This window comes from Panthera onca, chromosome A2, assembly GCF_046562875.1.
Source record: "Panthera onca isolate mPanOnc1 chromosome A2, mPanOnc1 haplotype 2, whole genome shotgun sequence".
NCBI classification, from domain to species: domain Eukaryota; kingdom Metazoa; phylum Chordata; class Mammalia; order Carnivora; family Felidae; genus Panthera; species Panthera onca.
This window is the reverse complement of record NC_138340.1, coordinates 119,307,899-119,326,692: the sequence shown is the minus strand read 5'-3', so window position 1 is coordinate 119,326,692 and position 18,794 is coordinate 119,307,899. Positions and strand designations below refer to the sequence as shown.

General features: G+C 35.2%; 1 protein-coding gene across 2 annotated transcripts in view; it reads right to left on the bottom strand.

The window, feature by feature from the left end:
- TAX1BP1 (Tax1 binding protein 1) overlaps positions 1-18,794 on the bottom strand; it is an 89,810-nt gene that overhangs the window by 47,720 nt on the left and 23,296 nt on the right. For both annotated transcript variants that reach the window (XM_078441110.2, XM_078441114.2), the window contains exons 4-7: positions 14,778-14,965; positions 11,308-11,466; positions 1,323-1,471; positions 1,139-1,229 (exon numbers count right to left, since the gene is read on the bottom strand). In XM_078441110.2, coding sequence (XP_078297236.1) covers positions 1,139-1,229; positions 1,323-1,471; positions 11,308-11,466; positions 14,778-14,965 — 587 coding nt within the window. The remainder of the gene's footprint in view (positions 1-1,138; positions 1,230-1,322; positions 1,472-11,307; positions 11,467-14,777; positions 14,966-18,794) is intronic.

Below are 18,794 nucleotides of genomic sequence, written 5' to 3'. Positions count from 1 at the left end.
AAAAAAACAAAACAAAAAAAACCAAAACTGCCAGGATAAGAACACTTAAGATAAACATGTCTCAATTTACATCCACAACATTATTGGTATTTAGGCTAACCATTCTATTTCAGAATCATTTAAAAATGAAGAACAATTTCAAAAGGTAATGATCTGTCAGATTTCTTAAATTATTTTTTAACGTTTATTTATTTTTGAGATGGAGACTGACAGATCATGAGCGGGGGAGGGGCAGAGAGAGGGAGACACAGAATCCAAAACAGGTTTCAGGCTCCAAGCTGTCATCACAGAGCCTGATGTGGGGCTCAAACTCACAGACCACACGATCATGACTGAGTGGAAGTCGGACACTTAACTGAGCCACTCAGGCACCCCAGAAAGATTATTTTTTAAAATGACATTCTCTGAAGATTATTCTAAAAGTCAAACTCTGAAACATAATGATCATCACAGAAATAAGTTAATGTTCTAAGATTTATATGTTCTTAAAGGGGAAAACAATTAGGTTTTATAAATTCTAATAAATAAGTATCTTGTTATAGTATTAAATCTCTGACTTATCATGTATTACCTGCTAAGCAACTAAAATACCAGCAAATTCCCTGAAAACTTTTAGGGACTATACACCATGGGGTAGTCTTAAAAGGTCCCCAAATCCTTTGATACTTCCTCTCTGCAAGAAGTGGAACTTAATTCCCTTCTCCTTGAGTGTTGACTGAACCAAGTGACTTGTCTTTAATGAATAAGACAAAGTAGAAGCACCAACATACAACTTCGCTGGCTAGGTCACCAAGTGCACTGGGACCTCCTCCTTGTTCTCTCTTGGATAGCTCACTCCAAGGGAAACGGACTGCCATGTTGTGAAAACATTCAAGCAGCCACTGAGGAGGCCACACAGCAAGAAACTGAAGGACATCCTGCCAAAAGTCATTTGCATGAGCCACCCTGACAGATCCTCTGGTTCCAATCAAGCCTTTAAGCTGACTGCAGCCCTTACCAACATCCTAACTGCAACTGACCAGGAGACCCTGAGCCAGAACCACGTAGCTAAGCTGCTACCAAATCCCTAACCACTAAGTTTTGGGATCACTTGTTACACAGCAAGAGATAACGAATAGAAATGGAAAGAATAAACTACCTTATAAAGTTCCTTCTCATCCTTTTCGGTCTTCAATTGACATTCCAGTTGTTCTCTTTCATACTGTGTCTTCCTGAGTTTATCCTTTAAACTGAATTAAAGTAACATTAATACAGATCCAAAAAAAACCTTCTTTAAAACATTTTTGGAACATAAAGTTATTTTTTAAAACCATCAGAAATACCTGTCTAATTCAGTTTCTTTTTCGATCGCTTTATGTGTCACTGACACAATATCTTCCTCAAGCTGGAGAGCTTTGGACGTAGCATCATTGTATCTCTTCTTAAACTCTTCATTTTCCGTTCTTAAACTTTGTGATACTTCAACAAGACCCTTAGAAACAACAAGGAGTATTTTGGGAAACGTAATTTCTAAGACAAATTTGCAAATCTTTAAGAAATCTGTGTATTCTTAAATTGTTAATCCCACATTTGTCCCCTCTAAAGTTTATAAACTAGATTAAAAACTAAACCTGAAACTGAAATATACATTCAACTTTTTATACACCAAATGAAACAATTATTAATTTCCTTTCCAGACTTCTCAACCACCAATTGTTGATTTCACAAACTTCTCCACCAGAGGGCAGGCAACAAAAAATGAGAGAAAACATTTTAAACTGGTCACTTTCATTTTTGACATCCTGTTTTTCAATGCTACTCCAGTGACAAATCAGGTTTCAAATGATACTACCAAGGTTAACAACTTATTACAGCACAGATCGCTAAGTGCCACTGATAATTATACCAAAGCACTAAGTTAAGATACATGTCTAAAGCAAGGTTCCTAATGATCCTGCCACTGTGGCTCAGAGGCCTGAACAAATACTCAAAGAAACTGAAATACAAAAGTAGTAAATGCAATTTAAAAAAAAAAAAAAAATTACTTCTATTTAAAATAGAATATTCCACTTTGGACAAATAATTTAAAAGTTTAAAAAAACGTTAACACATCAAGACACTTGACTTATAAGAACTTGGTCAAGCTCCTCGCTAAGCCCAATTTATGTCTGTAAAATGAAGATAATAAAGCCTTTTCTCCCTCACTCTATAAAATCATGAGAATCAAATGTATCAGTGCATATGAAAGTACTGTTATGGAAAACTATACCTCAAAGAACTGATAAATTAAAACAAACTGGTTTTGTTAAAAAATACTTTTAAAACTTTCCACATATAAAAGTACCACCCATCTAGGCAACAGCAGAAGCTAAAGGAAAGCACCAGTCTTACAATTTAAATGTAACAAATGTTATACAGTATTTACAAACAACTTTTTCATAAAGTCAGCCAAATTTTTTTACTTATAAGGGAAATACCACTTTAAATATATCACTAAAATATAAAAATTGCTCCAGCCCCATACTGGGTGTAGAGATTACTTAAGAATATGAAAATTGCTATGTTGCATCTTCATTAAAAAGCTCATCACAATAACGGTCAGATACACTCTCTTGGTTTTATTTTTGCTCAAAGCAAATGTTTGTTTACTGAATCTGCAACATTAACTAAAGACTGTCATACAAAAAAAACTAAATGCTTGTCTGATTCCAATGACCACAGAAAGCAAATAATATTTATTCCCTCTGCTGTAAACTGCTGTCAATATCCAAGGATTCTTGCAAAATCTGACACATTTTTCATTTATTTGTCTTGCTCATTTATAAAGATAGCCAGAGAGGTTTCTAATAGCTGTGTTTTGTTTTCTTTTTTTTTAATTTTGTATTGCTGGTTTTACCAAATGCTCTTTTTGCACAGTAAATAGCTTACAGATTTAATCTAGGTATTTCTTCCTAAAACAAGGATTAGATTGCCTAGAAGCAAAAACTAGTTTCTGAATCTGTAACTAATGAAGTTCTATATCAGGTAAACAGCATTCTAAAAAATGTATGGGCCAAGAATCAGAAGATTCATAAGCAACTAAATGCAAAATATTAACTAACTGCTTTACCTATGAGCTAAGTTAACTCTACAGTGAGTCACAAATTAATTCTAATGTAACTTGAAGAGTCTTAGCGTCTTTCTCCAGTACCCATTAAAGCACCTAATAGCTTCTCAGCATCCATACGGATTTTCTAATGGCATGAAAATGCTTGAGATTCTTTTTCAGGCCTCTAGTTCCCATGTCTGAGTGAAGCACACAGCATCTCAATATGGCTAGGTCCTTCTTAGCATGAAAATGACATTAAAGTCTGTGGTAGTACACACAAACTAAAACTCCTGCTTTCTTTCAAAAACCAACTTTTTAAAAAAGAATTTAGAACACAATCTTTGAAAAGCACTTGAAATTTAAGATAAATATTCAGTCAATATTTGCAAATCATGCCCCAAAACATAATTCTAATATTAAAGTAAAACTTAAACAGATTAAGTCTGGTACACTGTGTACCAAGATAAGAACAATTACAACAATGGAGGCAAAAGGAGATTAAGGGATTTGGACATTTCAAATTCATGTAGCCGACTTCATCCCCTCCTCTGAGATTAAAGAATCTCTGCTACCACGAACCACTATTAGCAATTCCTTCAAGTCAACTCTCAAATATGAACCAGATAAAAATAAATAAGTAAGCCAGCCACTTAGGTGGCTAAGCACGCACTAAAAAAATCTGAAGCAACAGAACATACTTATTCTCATGTTTAAAAAAACACCAAATTCTGATTACAAATGAATACAATCTGAAAAAAAACAGATATACTATTAGGACAACTGGGGTGCCTGGGTAGCTCAGTGGGTTGAGCAACCGACTCTTAATATTGGCTCGGGTCATGATCTCACCATCATGGGATCGAGTCCAACATAAGGCTCCAGACTGAGCTTGGGGCCTGCTTGGGATTCTCGCTCCCTCTCTGCCTCTCTTCCCCCCTCAAAATAAATAAATATTACCCTGGACAACTTTTTTGAAAAAGTATTCTGGATTCAAATGTATACAGTGGTAAAATTTAGTAAATTAGTACCTGAATGCTCTAAACAGCAAATTATTGGCAAATGGATTATGTTATTGGGGCCCTTGGGTGGCTCAGTTGGTTAAGCATCTGACTTCAGCTCAGGTGTTGATCTCAAGGTTCATGAGTTTGAGCCCCACATCAGGCTCTGCAAGGACAGCAGGCAGCCTGCTTCGGATTCTCTTTTCTCTTTCTCTCTCTCGCCCTTCCCCCACTTATGCTCTCTCTCTCAAAAATAAACATTTTAAAGGATTATGTTTTTTATGGAAATTGTTAGATTTTAAAATGAACCTTACTCATCTGACTTAATCTGGCTTTTCTCAAACACTCTGCTTCCTGAAATCAACTAAAACACTGAGCTATATACAGTTATCTACATAGAATATAAGTGCATCTTCTCTGGTTTCTAGAAACATACCAAAGATATAATTAACAATATTCAATAACATCTTCACGGCATTAAAATGACAGGATAAAAGGCAAAATAAATAATAATTGGGCAATTCCTCTTTCATTAACACTGCCCCCATAAATACAACCTGTTCAGGTTACAGTTGGGTTATTTGTTTTTGTAAACTAATCTGAAATAAGTTATTTTAGCATGTTTATTTCAGTTTATTTTTTATTTTTGTTTTAGAGAGAGTGCTAGCAGGGGAGAAGGGCAGAGGAGAGAGAGAATCTTAAGCAGGCTCCATGCTAAGCTCAGAGCCCAACAGAGGGCTCAATCCCATGACCCTGGGATCATGACCTGAGCCAAAATCAAGAGTCAATGCCCAACCGACTGAGCCACCTAGGCGCCCTTCAGTTTATTTTAGATCTCTGAATTAAAATATCTTTAAAAGTTAAAAATTCATATAATCTCTTCAGTAACAAATTTATCTTGAGAAAAACTTATACTTTATTTGAGCAGCAACAACAAATTCACTTAAAAAAATCTGCATCAAGAATAACTATTCTTCTTTTCCAAGAAGACTACTTCTGTCGAAAATCTGCTAAGAGCAAATACACTTATATTCTACCTTTATAATACCAGATTCAGAGGATTAAATTTTTTGGTTAGAGCTAAAAGGGAAGCTAGCCTACAAATAAATTTATTGTTTAAGTTATTTCCTGAACACGTATACATTCCACAGACAAGTAATTTTTAATTTTTTTAACATTTTATTTTATTTTTTGAGAGACAATATTTTATTTTTTGAGAGCTCAAAATTTTTTGAGCAGGGGAGCGGCAGAGAGAGAGGGATACACAGAATCTGAAGCAGGCCCCAGGCTCTGAGCTGTCAGCACAGAGCCCAATGCGGGGCTTAAACCCACAAACGCAAGATCATAACCTAAGCCGAACTCAGACACTCAACTGACTGAGCCAACCGGGCACCCCATCCACAGACAAATAATTTTTAAATTAGATTTCATGTGTATTTATTAATAAGGGAATATGAAAAAAAAAATAGGACAGTATAATTTTACTTACACTGTCTTTTAATGAAACTGAATGATTTCTGTGTATTCCATTATAATGCTTGTTACACATGGATATGTAACATATTTACACACAGATCAACGGAACAGAATCAAGAAAAGAGAAATAAACCAATGCATATATGGTCAATTAATTCACGGAAAAGGAGCCAAGAATATACAACAGGGAAAAAACAATCTCTTCTCTAAATGGTGTTGGGAAAAGTGGACAGCTACATGCTAAAGAATGAAACTGAACTACTACCTTACACCACATACAACAAATCAACTCAAAGACTTAAGACCTGAAACCATGAAACTCCGAGAAAGAAGCTCCTTGACACTGGTCTTAGAATTTTATGAATTTGACACCAAAAGTGAAAAATAAAGAAGTGGACTACAGCAAACTAAAAGGCTTCTGCACAACAAATCAAATTATCAAAATGAAAGCGACTCCCAGGGCGCCTGGGTTGCTCAGTCGGTTGAGCGTCCAACTCTGGCTCAGGTCGTGATCTCGCGGTCTGTGAGTTCGAGCCCCACGTCGGGCTCTGTGCTGACAGCTCAGAGCCTGGAGCCTGTTTCGGATTCTGTGTCTCCCTCTCTCTCTGACCCTCCCCCGTTCAAGCTGTCTCAAAAATAAACAAACATTAAAAAAAAAAAATTAAAAAAAATAAATAAGAAGTGACTTCCAAAATGGGAGAAAATATTTGCAAATCAACCATGTGGTAAGGGGTTACTATCCACAATTATTTTAAAAATCATACCAAAAAATACACTGAAGTACATCTTATTATTATCAACATTCAAGTTAAGAATATATTTTATGGTGGGGTGCCTGGGTGACTCAGTCAATTAAGTGTTCGACTTCAGCTCAGGTCATGATCTCACAGTTCATGGGTTCGAGCCCCGCATGGCTCTGTGCTGACAGCTCAGGGCCTAGAGCCTGCTTCAGATTCTGTGTCTTCCTCTCTCTCTTTCAAAAATAAACATTAAAAAAAAAAAATGTATCTTATTAAAAAAACTCAATTCATAGTTTAGGCTCCAAAAGAAAACTACAAAACTTAAAGCCATAGTTTGTTTTAGTCCTATTTGAAAAACAAGACTCATTATCATTTGGTTTCCTGAGCCTCAGTTTTTAATCTTCTAATTTTCAAATACACAATGAATATACCTACAAACTATTCATTTTTTTAATTTTTTAAAATGTTTTTTCATTTATTTGTGAGAGAAAGAGCACATACATGCGTAAGCAGGGGAGGGGCTGAGAAAGAAAGAGAGACTCTGAGGCAGACTCCAGGCTCTGAGCTTTCAGCACAGAGCCCGATACAGGGCTTGAACTTGTGAACCACCAGATCATGACCTCAGCCAAAGTCGGCTGCTTAACTGACTGAGCCACCCAGGCGTACCAAAACTGCTCATTTTTATGTAAGTCTAAAAAATGTAAAGTTAGGGTAAAAAAAGACTAATCAATACGATGGAATATTACTTGACAATAAAATGAAATAAAGTACTGATAATTATTATACTATGGATGGGCCTTGAAAACATTATGCTAAGTGAAAGAAACCAGTCACAAAAGGCCACACATGATTCCATTTGTATGCAATGCCCAAAATACACAAATCCACAGAAAAAGAAATTTAGTTTAGTGGTTGCCTGGGACTGAGGGGAAAGGAAATAGAGAATGACCACCAACAGGTACAGGTTTCTTCTGGGGTGATGAAGGTGTGCTAAAATTAGGTTATGGAAATGACTGCATAATTCTAAACATGTAATAAAAACCACTGAACTGTCTATTGTAAAGTGTTGGACTTTATGGTATGCCAGTTATAAATCACATTTCAATAAAGCTGTTTTTAAAAAAAGATCAATTAGATAAGCTCAAATCTTTAGTCCTTTCAGGCAAAAGTATAGACCGTCATTAAGAGTACTAGAAGGAGCCACACAGCCTGCCTCTACCACTTTACAAACTGTTCAATCTTAGGCAGGTTAAGTAACACCTCTGTGCTATCTTTGTAAAGTTCCTACGTAACAATGCCCACCTTATAGGATTAAATGAGTTAACATAAGTAAACACTCGGAACTGCACCTGGCTTGCATTAAGTATAATGACTTATTTTTATTAATTAGCCTATTATAGGAGAGAAAAATCTACACTTAGAGGTGAATTAGAAATGAATGTAAAATTATCCTTAATTATGAAAATAATTACTTTTTAAATCTAGGGTACCCATGAATGACAGAACATATACAGATCACATTAAAATACAGGTGAAATATAATATGTATTTTATAATTATTTATAGATGTTAGTTGGTTTCAGTTTTAATCTACTTTGTAATCCTAATTTATTCCTTTAAGCAGCCAATTACACAAAATAATCTAAAACATAATTAAACATAACATTTAAGCCAATCTGTTTTTGATAACCTTAACACATCCAATTCTTTTAATTTACAAAATAGGAGTGTTTCTATTGGCATTTTATAATGAAAAAAGTCAATATTTATAAAAGATGAAAGTTTTTACTTTATAAACATTTAACTCAGTATTTGTCAGGTATTGAATGGCTAACAAGCTAATCTTATTTTATAAAACAAGGAAAACAATTTTTTCTATCATGAAGAAACTGAAGGGTACTACAGATCATTCTGTTCCACACTGTCCATTCTAAAATTTTAAGTGAAATTGTAGATGATACATCATAACAGCCCTTCAGATACTAAGCAGTACATACACCCAGGACCTCAAAGAGAAAACATTTAGAAGACAATTCTTAACAAGCATCAAGATTGTTTTTTAGAATTCACACCACAAAAGAGATTTAAAACAAGTGCCAAGAAATGTCATGGATTTTATAAGCCACCCAACTAAGGCAAGCGACTTCTAGCTGCCCAGCAGGCCTGCCTGATTAGAGGAAGACTGATTCCGGAGGTGAAAAAAAAAAAAAATTCATTAAAAAACCCCGTGATTAGAAAAGAAAAGGAACTATTTTTCCCTGCAAGCCCATTATTTCATCCCCAGAAATAAACAGGCAATTGCCAACATATGACTAAGAAATTTTTTTCAACATTATATAAGTATCATTTCTAGAATCTGAGGAAAATGGCATGGATTTCATATTTAGATTTTATTCACATTTTGGTTCTTTCTCTAGATCATCATTATGAAAACTAGTAAAATAATAGCTACATGTAGTGAGAATCTATTTATGTAACAAACACTGTTCTAGGTCCTTTTTTTAATTACCATTTTCATAGTATAGAATACCATTAAAAAAATATATATATCACTTCTACCTGTTTCATCTTCCCAGAGTACAATACCAACACAAGAATAGTAGCAGGGAAGAAGTCCCCTCCAAGATTAGTGTCTGTCATCAAGACTTATGAGTTGCCATAAAAACTTCTGAAGACCTCTTTTGGATACAAGAGCCACAATCTCCTACAAATTTTATTTTGCTTCATTAATCCCCTGCCCTCAATCTACCACTTTCTCAATCTAAGTATGTCAGAATAAGCTCTCTTATAATAGTCTTATCTGTAGCGCTTAACCCTCGTCATGTGGACAGCATTAACTCTCAGCTAATACTCCACTGGACCAGAAGCACGACCTGATGCACCTGAGTAATCTCACACAATTGAAAGCCTACCATTCCACCATTCCTATTCTTCCAATCATCCATTCTTCCCTTGGATTTCAAGTTGATCAGATTTGAAACCTCAAAGGCCACATTTCAGGGCATTTTTGATCTTATGGGCCAAGTACATGCTGTGATGGGCCATTGTCATGAATATCATCTTCTATCTCACTTCCACCCCTCTAATTTGTTGTAATTGAGTGAAAGAAAAAAAGATTGGCATTCCACTTTGGAAAACCGACAAACCCAGGCACAAACGAAATAAACATGTAAAGAATAGAGAGAAAAGAATAAGAACTATACAAAACAGCCAGGGAGTTAAAATAACTGAATACATAATTGAGCTGAAATGTCCTAACAATCAAGGTAGGCACATTTGGTATTTTATCATATTTTAATTCGGTATACCTGCTTTTACTGCAAGATACTAATAGTAAAATTATGGGAATAACTGCTTATTTTAAACTAAAAAGGCAAATGGTAATAACAGAGACATTACAGATGTCTAAAGGAAGAGTTAGAATTGTACACATTGTTTGACAGGTCACCCTCTAACTCAAAAGAACACTCTTCAAACAACTACAAGTCAAGAGAAAGTTTTTCAGAATTTAAGCCCTATTTCTGTATCATCTCTGTTCAGGTGTGCAATTTACAACTACTCTACTGGAGTATAAAAATTATTGAAAATCATTGTACCGGTGGTTCAAGTAATAATTAACTGCTCTAGGCCTTGTTGGACAAGAGAATGGAACACATCCCATCTTTAGGGTCAATCATGTCAAAAGACATAAGAATATCCAACCAGTTGTGAGACTGTGATATGTATCATCGCAATCTGTGTTTGAAAAACTAACCAATTACTTTTCTTATGAAAATAACAGGTCAATGACCAGGTGATTGCTTTTTATTTTCAACTATTAAGTTATATCATTTTTTTTTAATGTTTATTTTGAGAGACAGAAAGACAAAGAGTGAGCAGAGAGGGGAGAGAGAGAATTCCAAGCAGGCTCCACACTGTCAGCACAGAGCCCGATGTGAGGCTCGAACTCACGAACCTTGAGATCGTGACCTGAGCTGAAATCAAGAGTCAGATGCTCAGCTGAGCACAACTGAGTCACCCTAAATTAAATCCATTTGCATCTCTAATGAAACTACACTGTTTTATACTTATACTTCTTTTTCTTACCTCAAGATATTGTGCCAATTTTAATTATGTGTTTTTTTTTTTTTTTAGGATAATTTATAGCATTGCTCACATCAAAGATTTCAAAATTTTGCCGAATACTACATTTTATTTCATTGAATTCCACTTTTTGGAAAAGTAACTTTAACTATTTTGTTCTATTCTCCCCTTAATCAGCATTTATCACTCCTAATTCTATTTCCAACCACCCTCCCCCACCAAATACTGATCAATTATTTTACAATTAGATATAAATCATATAGAAACAGTTGTCAGTTGGGGCACCTGGGTGGCTCAGTTGGTTAAGCATCCAACTCTTGATCTCAGTTCAGGTTGCAACCCCATGCAGGTGGGACTGAACCCCACGTCAAGCTCTACACTGAGCCTGGGGATTCTCTCTCCCCCTCTCCCTACTCACATGCTCTCTTTCTCTGTCAAAATAAACATTAAAAAAAAAACAAAAAACACAGTGGGGTGCCTGGGTCGCTCAGTCGGTAACCAACTGCAGCTCAGGTCATGATCTCAAGTTCATGAGTTTGAGCCCCACATGGGCACTCTGTGCTGACAGCTCAGATCCCGGAGCCTGCTTCAGATTCTGTGTCTCCCTCTCTCTCTCTGTCCCTTCCCTGCTTGTGTGCTCTCTCAGAAATAATAAATGAATAAACTTAAAAAACAAAAAAACAGTTGTCAGGAACCACCTCGTCAAGTCTGGTACCAAAAAAAGCTAACAGTATTTTAAACATTTATAACATAAAAGAAGCTGTGGAAGAAAACTGACAGGAACAGACCTATTCTCCTCTAAGTATGTATCTAAATGCTGGGGTTTTTTTTTTTTTTTTAAACAGGTAGTTTTTATTCACTTTAACTGGTTTAAGTTCTTGAAAAAGTGGAGTTTCAAGCAATATACTATCAACTCCAAACAGTGACATAAAACACAACTAACCTTATGCTCTGCTTGCAGCTGGTCACATCTCTCTTTCTCATGGTTAAGCTCTCTTTCCATTCTTCCAACTTGTTCTCGAAGCTGTGTTGTATCTTTTTCCAGGACAGCAATTAACTTTAATAGTTCTTCTTTTTCTTTCATGGTTTTCTCAATTTTCAACTATAAAACAAAAACTCACATTGATTTTTTATAATCCTAAAATGTGATTAGTTTTCCATCTCAAAAAAATAGTAAAGAAATGCACAAAAAGAACTTTTACATACGATTTACTTCATGAATCATACATGTAAATAAAAACTCAAATCAAATTTAAACCTTCTTTGGGCAAAAAAGGAAACATTAAAAGGTATAAAATCAATAAACTTTATTATGAAGTTGCCTGCTAATCAATTTTCAAATTAGTACCAAAAATAGGGCATATTAAGTTTTCCAAGTGACTTAATTCTGGGTTTTTCTTGAGTATTTATCAAGAAGAAAATGTATACCACTTTTTTTTAATTTAAATTCAAGTTAGTTAACATACAGTACAGTCTTAGCTTTAGTAGAACCCAGTGATTCATCTCTTATATATGACACACAGTGCTCATCCCCCAAAAGGTGCCCTCCTTAATGCCCATCACCCATTTAACCCACCCACCCCCCTAACCAGCAACCCTCAGTTTGTTCTCTGTATTTAAGTGTCTCTTTATGGTTTACCTCCCTCGGTTTTTATCTTATTTTTCCTTCCCTTCCTCTATGTTCATCTGTTGAGTTTCTCAAATTCTACATGAGATAACTCTTCTTAAATGTAAAGCTAGGAGAGATCTTCGAATGTACTAAAAACTCCCTTGTGTGTTATAGAAGACCATCACCTATGGCATTACTCTTAAAACTTTTGGTACTAAGGAATAACAGCTGCTCTATTTAGCTAAATTAAAACAAACTTTAAAAAACTGCAAATTTTAGGACAAAAATGCAGATTGTAACAATGAATTACATAATTGATTCTGGGGGGCACACTAACAGTAACTCAATTCAGCAAAGCCTCCAATATTCTAAAATTACTAATTAAAGGACCTAAAATAGTAGTAAATAAAATAGTTAACTTTTCTCTTACAACAGTCTTTGATTCAAATGGGAATAATGAAGACTCAGAGGGAAAATTTTGCAAAGGAGGCATCATACATTTAGCTAAAATAAAGTTTTCTCCTGGTACACTAAATTGTTTCTCCAGGGTCACGGAATCAAACTGATTAAACTCTAAAATGGGTCTTGTGAAAGTTGGAAGAGCAGCAAATTTTTAGAATGACCCTTCTACCTCTTCCATCAGACCAAATGAAAATAACAGCCATCAAATGCCCTCAAAAAAGAAAAGTTTATGTATTCACTAAACTTCCTTTATACCTTATATTCTGAAAACCAATTTTTGGCTCTAAATTTTCTGGCAGCTTAAAAGTGAAAACATATCTTGACATGGTGCAACAGAAACATTATGAAAGAACCAATTTTCCCAGTGATACACTTAACTGGCATATACTTTTTGAAGAGTTTACTGAATGTTAAATAGAAATTTTAAAAAGGAATTCAAATTAGATAAAAATGTATACAAGTCTAATTCCTGCCTCCAATTTTGTATCTGAAATCTTCCAAGCACACAAAATAGTGAAAATTTTATAACTGACACCCATCACCTAAATTCACTGATTATTAATATTTCACCATGTTTAACTCCATCTCCCTTTATCACTTGCTTATGTTTTTGTTTTTTGTTACAACCATTTGAAATTGCAGACATTTCACCCCTAAGTACTCAGAGCAAGCATCTCCTAAAGACAGTCTCCTTTTCAACTACCACTATCATAAATAAGAAAATTAATAATTTTATAACATCCAATAGATAGATATTTTGGGAATAATGGAAGATATATAACTATGACCTATTTTTTAAAAAAATCGAAAATTCAATCAAGGTTCACCTGTTAAATTAACACAAGACATAACCCTTCAATGTCAACAGTGCCACAAATAATATCTCATATATTTGTACTATTTTTGTGTAGTTTTAGATAAAACCATTAAAGATTTTGATGAATGTGGAAATTTAAAATATTTATCAAAAAAATTGGGTCAGATATAAAAATATTTTATCTCAGCATTTAAGAGACATAAATTTCAATTTTCTTTATCAAGTACCCCTTATGAGTAGGAAGAAGTGGAATAAATTGTGCGACATCCCAATTAACTTAGAGAAGGAACATAAGAGAGACACCGATGCCTGAATGTCTGTTTTTCTGCTGGACATCCTGAAATCAGGGTGGTCTAACAAGTATTCAAAAAGCTGCAATATAAACACTAACTGCATTCTTTTTAAGAGCTGGGCTTGTTTCAGCATCTTTGACTAGCATTCAAATACCAGGCTAAAAACCTTGATCATCAGGCGGCTGTCACCACAAAATGTTTCAGTCACCCTATAAAAGTTACATTTCTTTATTTAAGATAAGAAAGGAATTTCTGGAAGGGAAAGGGAAGATATGAAGAATTCACAATAAAAAATGGTTCCTTCAGTTTGACTCTCTAATGAAAGTATTGTATCTATGACCTGTTGTGTTTTTTCTCTAGCCTCAATTTTTGAAGATAAGGATATAAAATCGATAAAATAAAATCAAAGGCATAAAATATTTACATATAAAAAATATCCATCTGGGGCACTCGGGTGGCTCAGTTGGTTAAGCGACTGACTCTTGGTTTCAGTTCAGCTCATGATCTCACAATTTGTGGGTTCGAGCCCCATGTCAGACGCTGCGCTGACAGGTCAGAGCCTGCTTCAGATTCTCTTTCTTCCCCCTCCCTCATGTGGTCTTTCTCTCTCTCTCAAAATAAATAAACTTTAAAAATCCACCTGACTATAAAGAAAAAGCAATGACCTGCTGGATGAAACATGAATGTAAATTAACCAAAAATACATAGCGAACCAATAAGCCGTTTTTCAAAAATTCAAATGTAACATTCTAGTTTCTTAGATTTTAAAGATACTGAAAAATATCTTAAAATAAGAATGTTGTTCTATTTTCTCCTTCAATAATTACTAAAATTTAAGACGTAAGACATTAGACCATCTGCACAGTAAATTTCTATTAGAGCCAATGCGATGACTCCCAAATAGTCAATTAAAAGAATGTAAGAAGGCTTTCACCTTCTCTCTTTAAATTATGGTTAATCCAGGCTATTTACTTGATAAAATGAACACGGAAATCATTCTAAAAATGCTCAACCTAAACTAAGAGACAGGGATATTCCCTGATTCACCCTTCCACAGTGAAATCAATAGCTGACAGGAAGATTTTTAAAGTATTCCAAAAACAACACTCTAAGTTTATTATTTTAGTTAAAAACCATTTGATTTTCAGGTTATTCTTTTAAATTCTTTAAATGCCAACATGAGCCCTGTTCTTAAATTATCTATAAATCACTAGCTCACTGTTGGTACTAACCTCAAGAAGACCAGCTTTTGTGGTCACCACCAACATGTCAGAATTTCCTTCATCTTCCATAGTAAGTAACTCTTCAACTGGAGACGAAGCCCGAAACTGGAAAGGTGTACTTGCTCCACGAATTTCACCCTTATGGGTAACATAACAGAACTGATAAAATTCTCCATCATCATTTGGAAGGTAATATCCTAAAAGAAAATTAATAAAAAAATTGATTAACTTTCCTATTATGAAATTAACGGGGTTTTTTTCCCCCCATTTAACACACCTTGCCATCTCTGCTCATTCCTGACCCTGTTTAGGTTGCGGGTGGGAATATATCATATAAAGAAATCTTCCCTCAAATTTGACATTCATTCCATGAAAAGAAAGATATTGAGCGGAAGGAATGTGCTGTACATGAATTGTATAAAAGAAAGGAAGATGAAGTCCACTTTTGCAGAATAAAAAATAACCTTTGGAATCACACAGCTTTATTCAGCTGTACTACTAGCCATTGTAACTCAACCTCCCTGAGCCCCAGTTTCTTATCTGTAAAACAGCTATGAAGCCATCTACCTCAGAATTACAATCTGTAACGTATTTACACCATCTAGCCCATTATCTGATGAATATGTTTGATATTTGTTCCTTCTTCCTTCGTCTCAACTGTTACCCCCTTTTAAGATTTGCTGGATTATCCCTGCTCAAAATTAAACTTCACCTCTTCTTCTCCAAAGCTCCCAGTATTTTTTACAGTTAAAATACATACATACATACCTACCACACTCCATAGTACTTTCAATTACCTTGCTTTATATCCTATCAAGAACTCAGAAATACTGAGGGCAAATATATAATATATATAAAAATTCTAGCATCCCCCACAATGACTTTATAAGAAGGAAGCATTCAGTGGTGGTGAAATGACTACACAAAGATCAATACATTCACCTTATCTTGAATATTCATAACTACCCAGAAATTTGTAACCACTACATCTATTCTTTCATAACTTGAAATTTTCAACCTCATTATTATATCTACTTCACTTGATTTCCTTCTTTAAAAAATATTTAACTTTCTTCCTAAGCAAAAAGAGAGAGGATCAGAGAAAATACAAGAAAAGCCTGGGACAACTTGTGGTGCTTGCAAAAAAGAAGTTCCCAAAAAAGAATTCAAAGTGGCAGGGGGTGGAGGGAATGTCAAAAAACACAGGAGCCCACCTGATGGAGCTCCCAATGGCCAAAGAAAGCTAGAATAATTTGCACAACAAAAAAGGATAGTATTAGATTTTATTCCATAGAAAAAAATAAATACCTATGAGCTTATGGGGAAAGAGACAACTACTCAACATAGTAATTCCAACTAGTAAATGTCCAAGGAATGAGCACAGAAAAGCACCATTAGTGAAACACAACAATAAAAATTGTTGCAAGCTAGGGACTCCTGGGTGGCTCAGTTGGTTAAGTGCCAGACTCTTGGTTCCAGCTCATGTCATGGTCTCACGGTTTGTGGGTTCGAGCCCTGCATCCGGCTGTCTCAGCTGACAGCGCAGAGTCTGCTTGAAAATTCTCTCTCTGCCCCTCCCCTGCTTGAACACACTCACTCTCACTCTCTCTCTCTCAAAAACATAAACGCACATGAAAAAGAAAATTTTTTTTAATTGTTATAGGCAAGATCTTACTGATAGATACTAAAATTAGAGGGTGAAAATTTGAGGAAAAACAAGGTATTTCCTTAGTCTCAAACTAACTCCCCCATAGTATTCATTAATTACAAAAGGAAAAATACTAACTTTACAGTAGAGAAACCCAGCAGATACCAAGTGATCAAGATTAACAACACCAGGGCCACCTGGGTGGCTCAGTCAGTTAATCATCCAACTTCAGCTCATGATCTCAAGGCTCGTGAGTTTGAGTCCCGCATCAGGCTGTGTGCTGACAGCTCAGAGCCTGGAGCCTGCTTCAGATTCTGAGTCTCCCTCTCGCTCTCTAAAATGAATAAACATTTTAAAAAAAAAATTCTTTTTTTTTAATTAAAAAAAAGATTAACATCACCAGGAATGAGAGAGGAACATCAAGTACTCCCTGATACAACGCACTGAAGAGTGACTATAAAACAGCACTTGTACGATATTCTTCCTAAAAATGTATACCATTAATCTAATCATGAAAAAACACCACCACACAGAAGTGCCTGGGTGGCTCCGTCAGTTCAGTGTCCTACTCTTGATTTTAGCTCAGGTCAGGATCTCACGGTTCATGAGTTCCAGCTCCACATTAGGCTCTGCACTGACAGTGCGGAGCTTACTTGGGATTCTCTCTCTCCCCTCCCCCACTTGTGCACACTATCTCAAAATAAATTTTAAAAAACTTAAAAAATGTGGGGCGCCTGGGTGGCTCAGTCGGTTAAATGTCCGACTTCGACTCAGGGCGTGATCTCGCGGTCCGTGAGTTCAAGCTCCGCATCGGGCTCTGTGCTGACAGCTCAGAGCCTGGAGCCTGTTTCAGATTTTGTGTCTCCCTCTCTCTGACCCTCCCCCATTCATGCTCTGTCTCTGTCTCAAAAATAAATAAACGTTTAAAAAAAAATTTTTTTCTTAAAAAAAAAGTTTTAATAAAATAAAAAATAAGATTGTAAAAGTCATGAAAGAGGACAGAATGAGGAACTGTCACAGATTGGAGGAGATAAGAAGATAGGACAATTAAATGTAATGTGGAATTTTGGATCGGATCCAGGAACAGAAAAAAGAACACTACTGGAAACAATAAAATTTAAATAAGGTTTATACTTTAGTCACTAGCAGTGCACCAATGTTAAATTCCTAATTTTTTAAATAAATGTACTATGTAAGATGTTAACATTAACGGAAGCTGGACAATGGGTATACAGAAATTCTGTGTACTATTTTTGCAACTTTACATCCAAAATTATTTCAAAATATATAGTTTAAAAAAGAGTAATATAAGGGTAGCTCTAGCAATATATTTTTAAAAGCTTTTAAAAACCCCACCCTCCTAGTATATACAACCAAATTTATTAAGCCATGGCTGAGTAACTTTGCAAATGGCCAAGAGACTTACATAAAAAGTTTAAATAGAAAAAATCTATATAGTCTGACTAATCAGCTCTAGTATCGTGACATTAGAAATTCTATCAACCAGAGGCACCTAGATGGTTCAGTCGGTTAGGCGTCCGACTCTCGGTTTTGGCTCAGGTCATGATCTCATGGTTCGAATGATCAAGCCCCAAATCAGGCTCTCTGCTGGCAACATGGAGCCTGCTTGGAATTCTCTCTCTCCCTGTCTCTGCCCCTTCCCCCACTTGTGCACATGTGCGTGCACATACTGTCTCTCTCTCAAAATAAACATAAAAAAAAAAAAGGCATGGACCTGTTCAAAGTTTTCTCTCCCTCTCCACCACCCACGCTGTGTCTGTCTCTCTCAAAATAAATAAACTTAAAAATTCTACAAACTAGATACTCAAGGTCTGATAAATCACACAAAAGTAATCCACTAAGAAATGGTTCAAATGTTGTTTGAGATACCAGATGTAGTTATTCAGAGCTGCAATTTAAAGCTATCTAGAAAAATCTCTCATTAGGTTAATAACATTGAAAAGAAAATAGGAAAGCAATCAGTTGAATTACAAGAGTTCATTTGGGCAAAGAATTACATTTATATATTTGTGTTAGCTGTTTTGAGTTTTGCATTTCAAGATTCTCATGACTCATTCACAAAATGAGCAAGGTCATTTTGGATTGTGCTTAAAATCTCTTCTAGCTCTAATACTCTATGACTAAGTTTTTCATGACTATCTTGACTTTATATAACAAATGAGTTTTAGGCAGGCAGAAGCTTTTATTTCTGAATTTCAAAGTAATATTTCACCTGATGAATTTTTAAAAGCTTGGAAAACAACTGCATTTATGCTTAGCTCCCATGAAAATGCTCTTAACTAACTGGATACTTTTCTCTTTATTTACTGCCTTTTAACTTCATGGTAAACTACCAGTGAAATCATTAGTCACTGTAA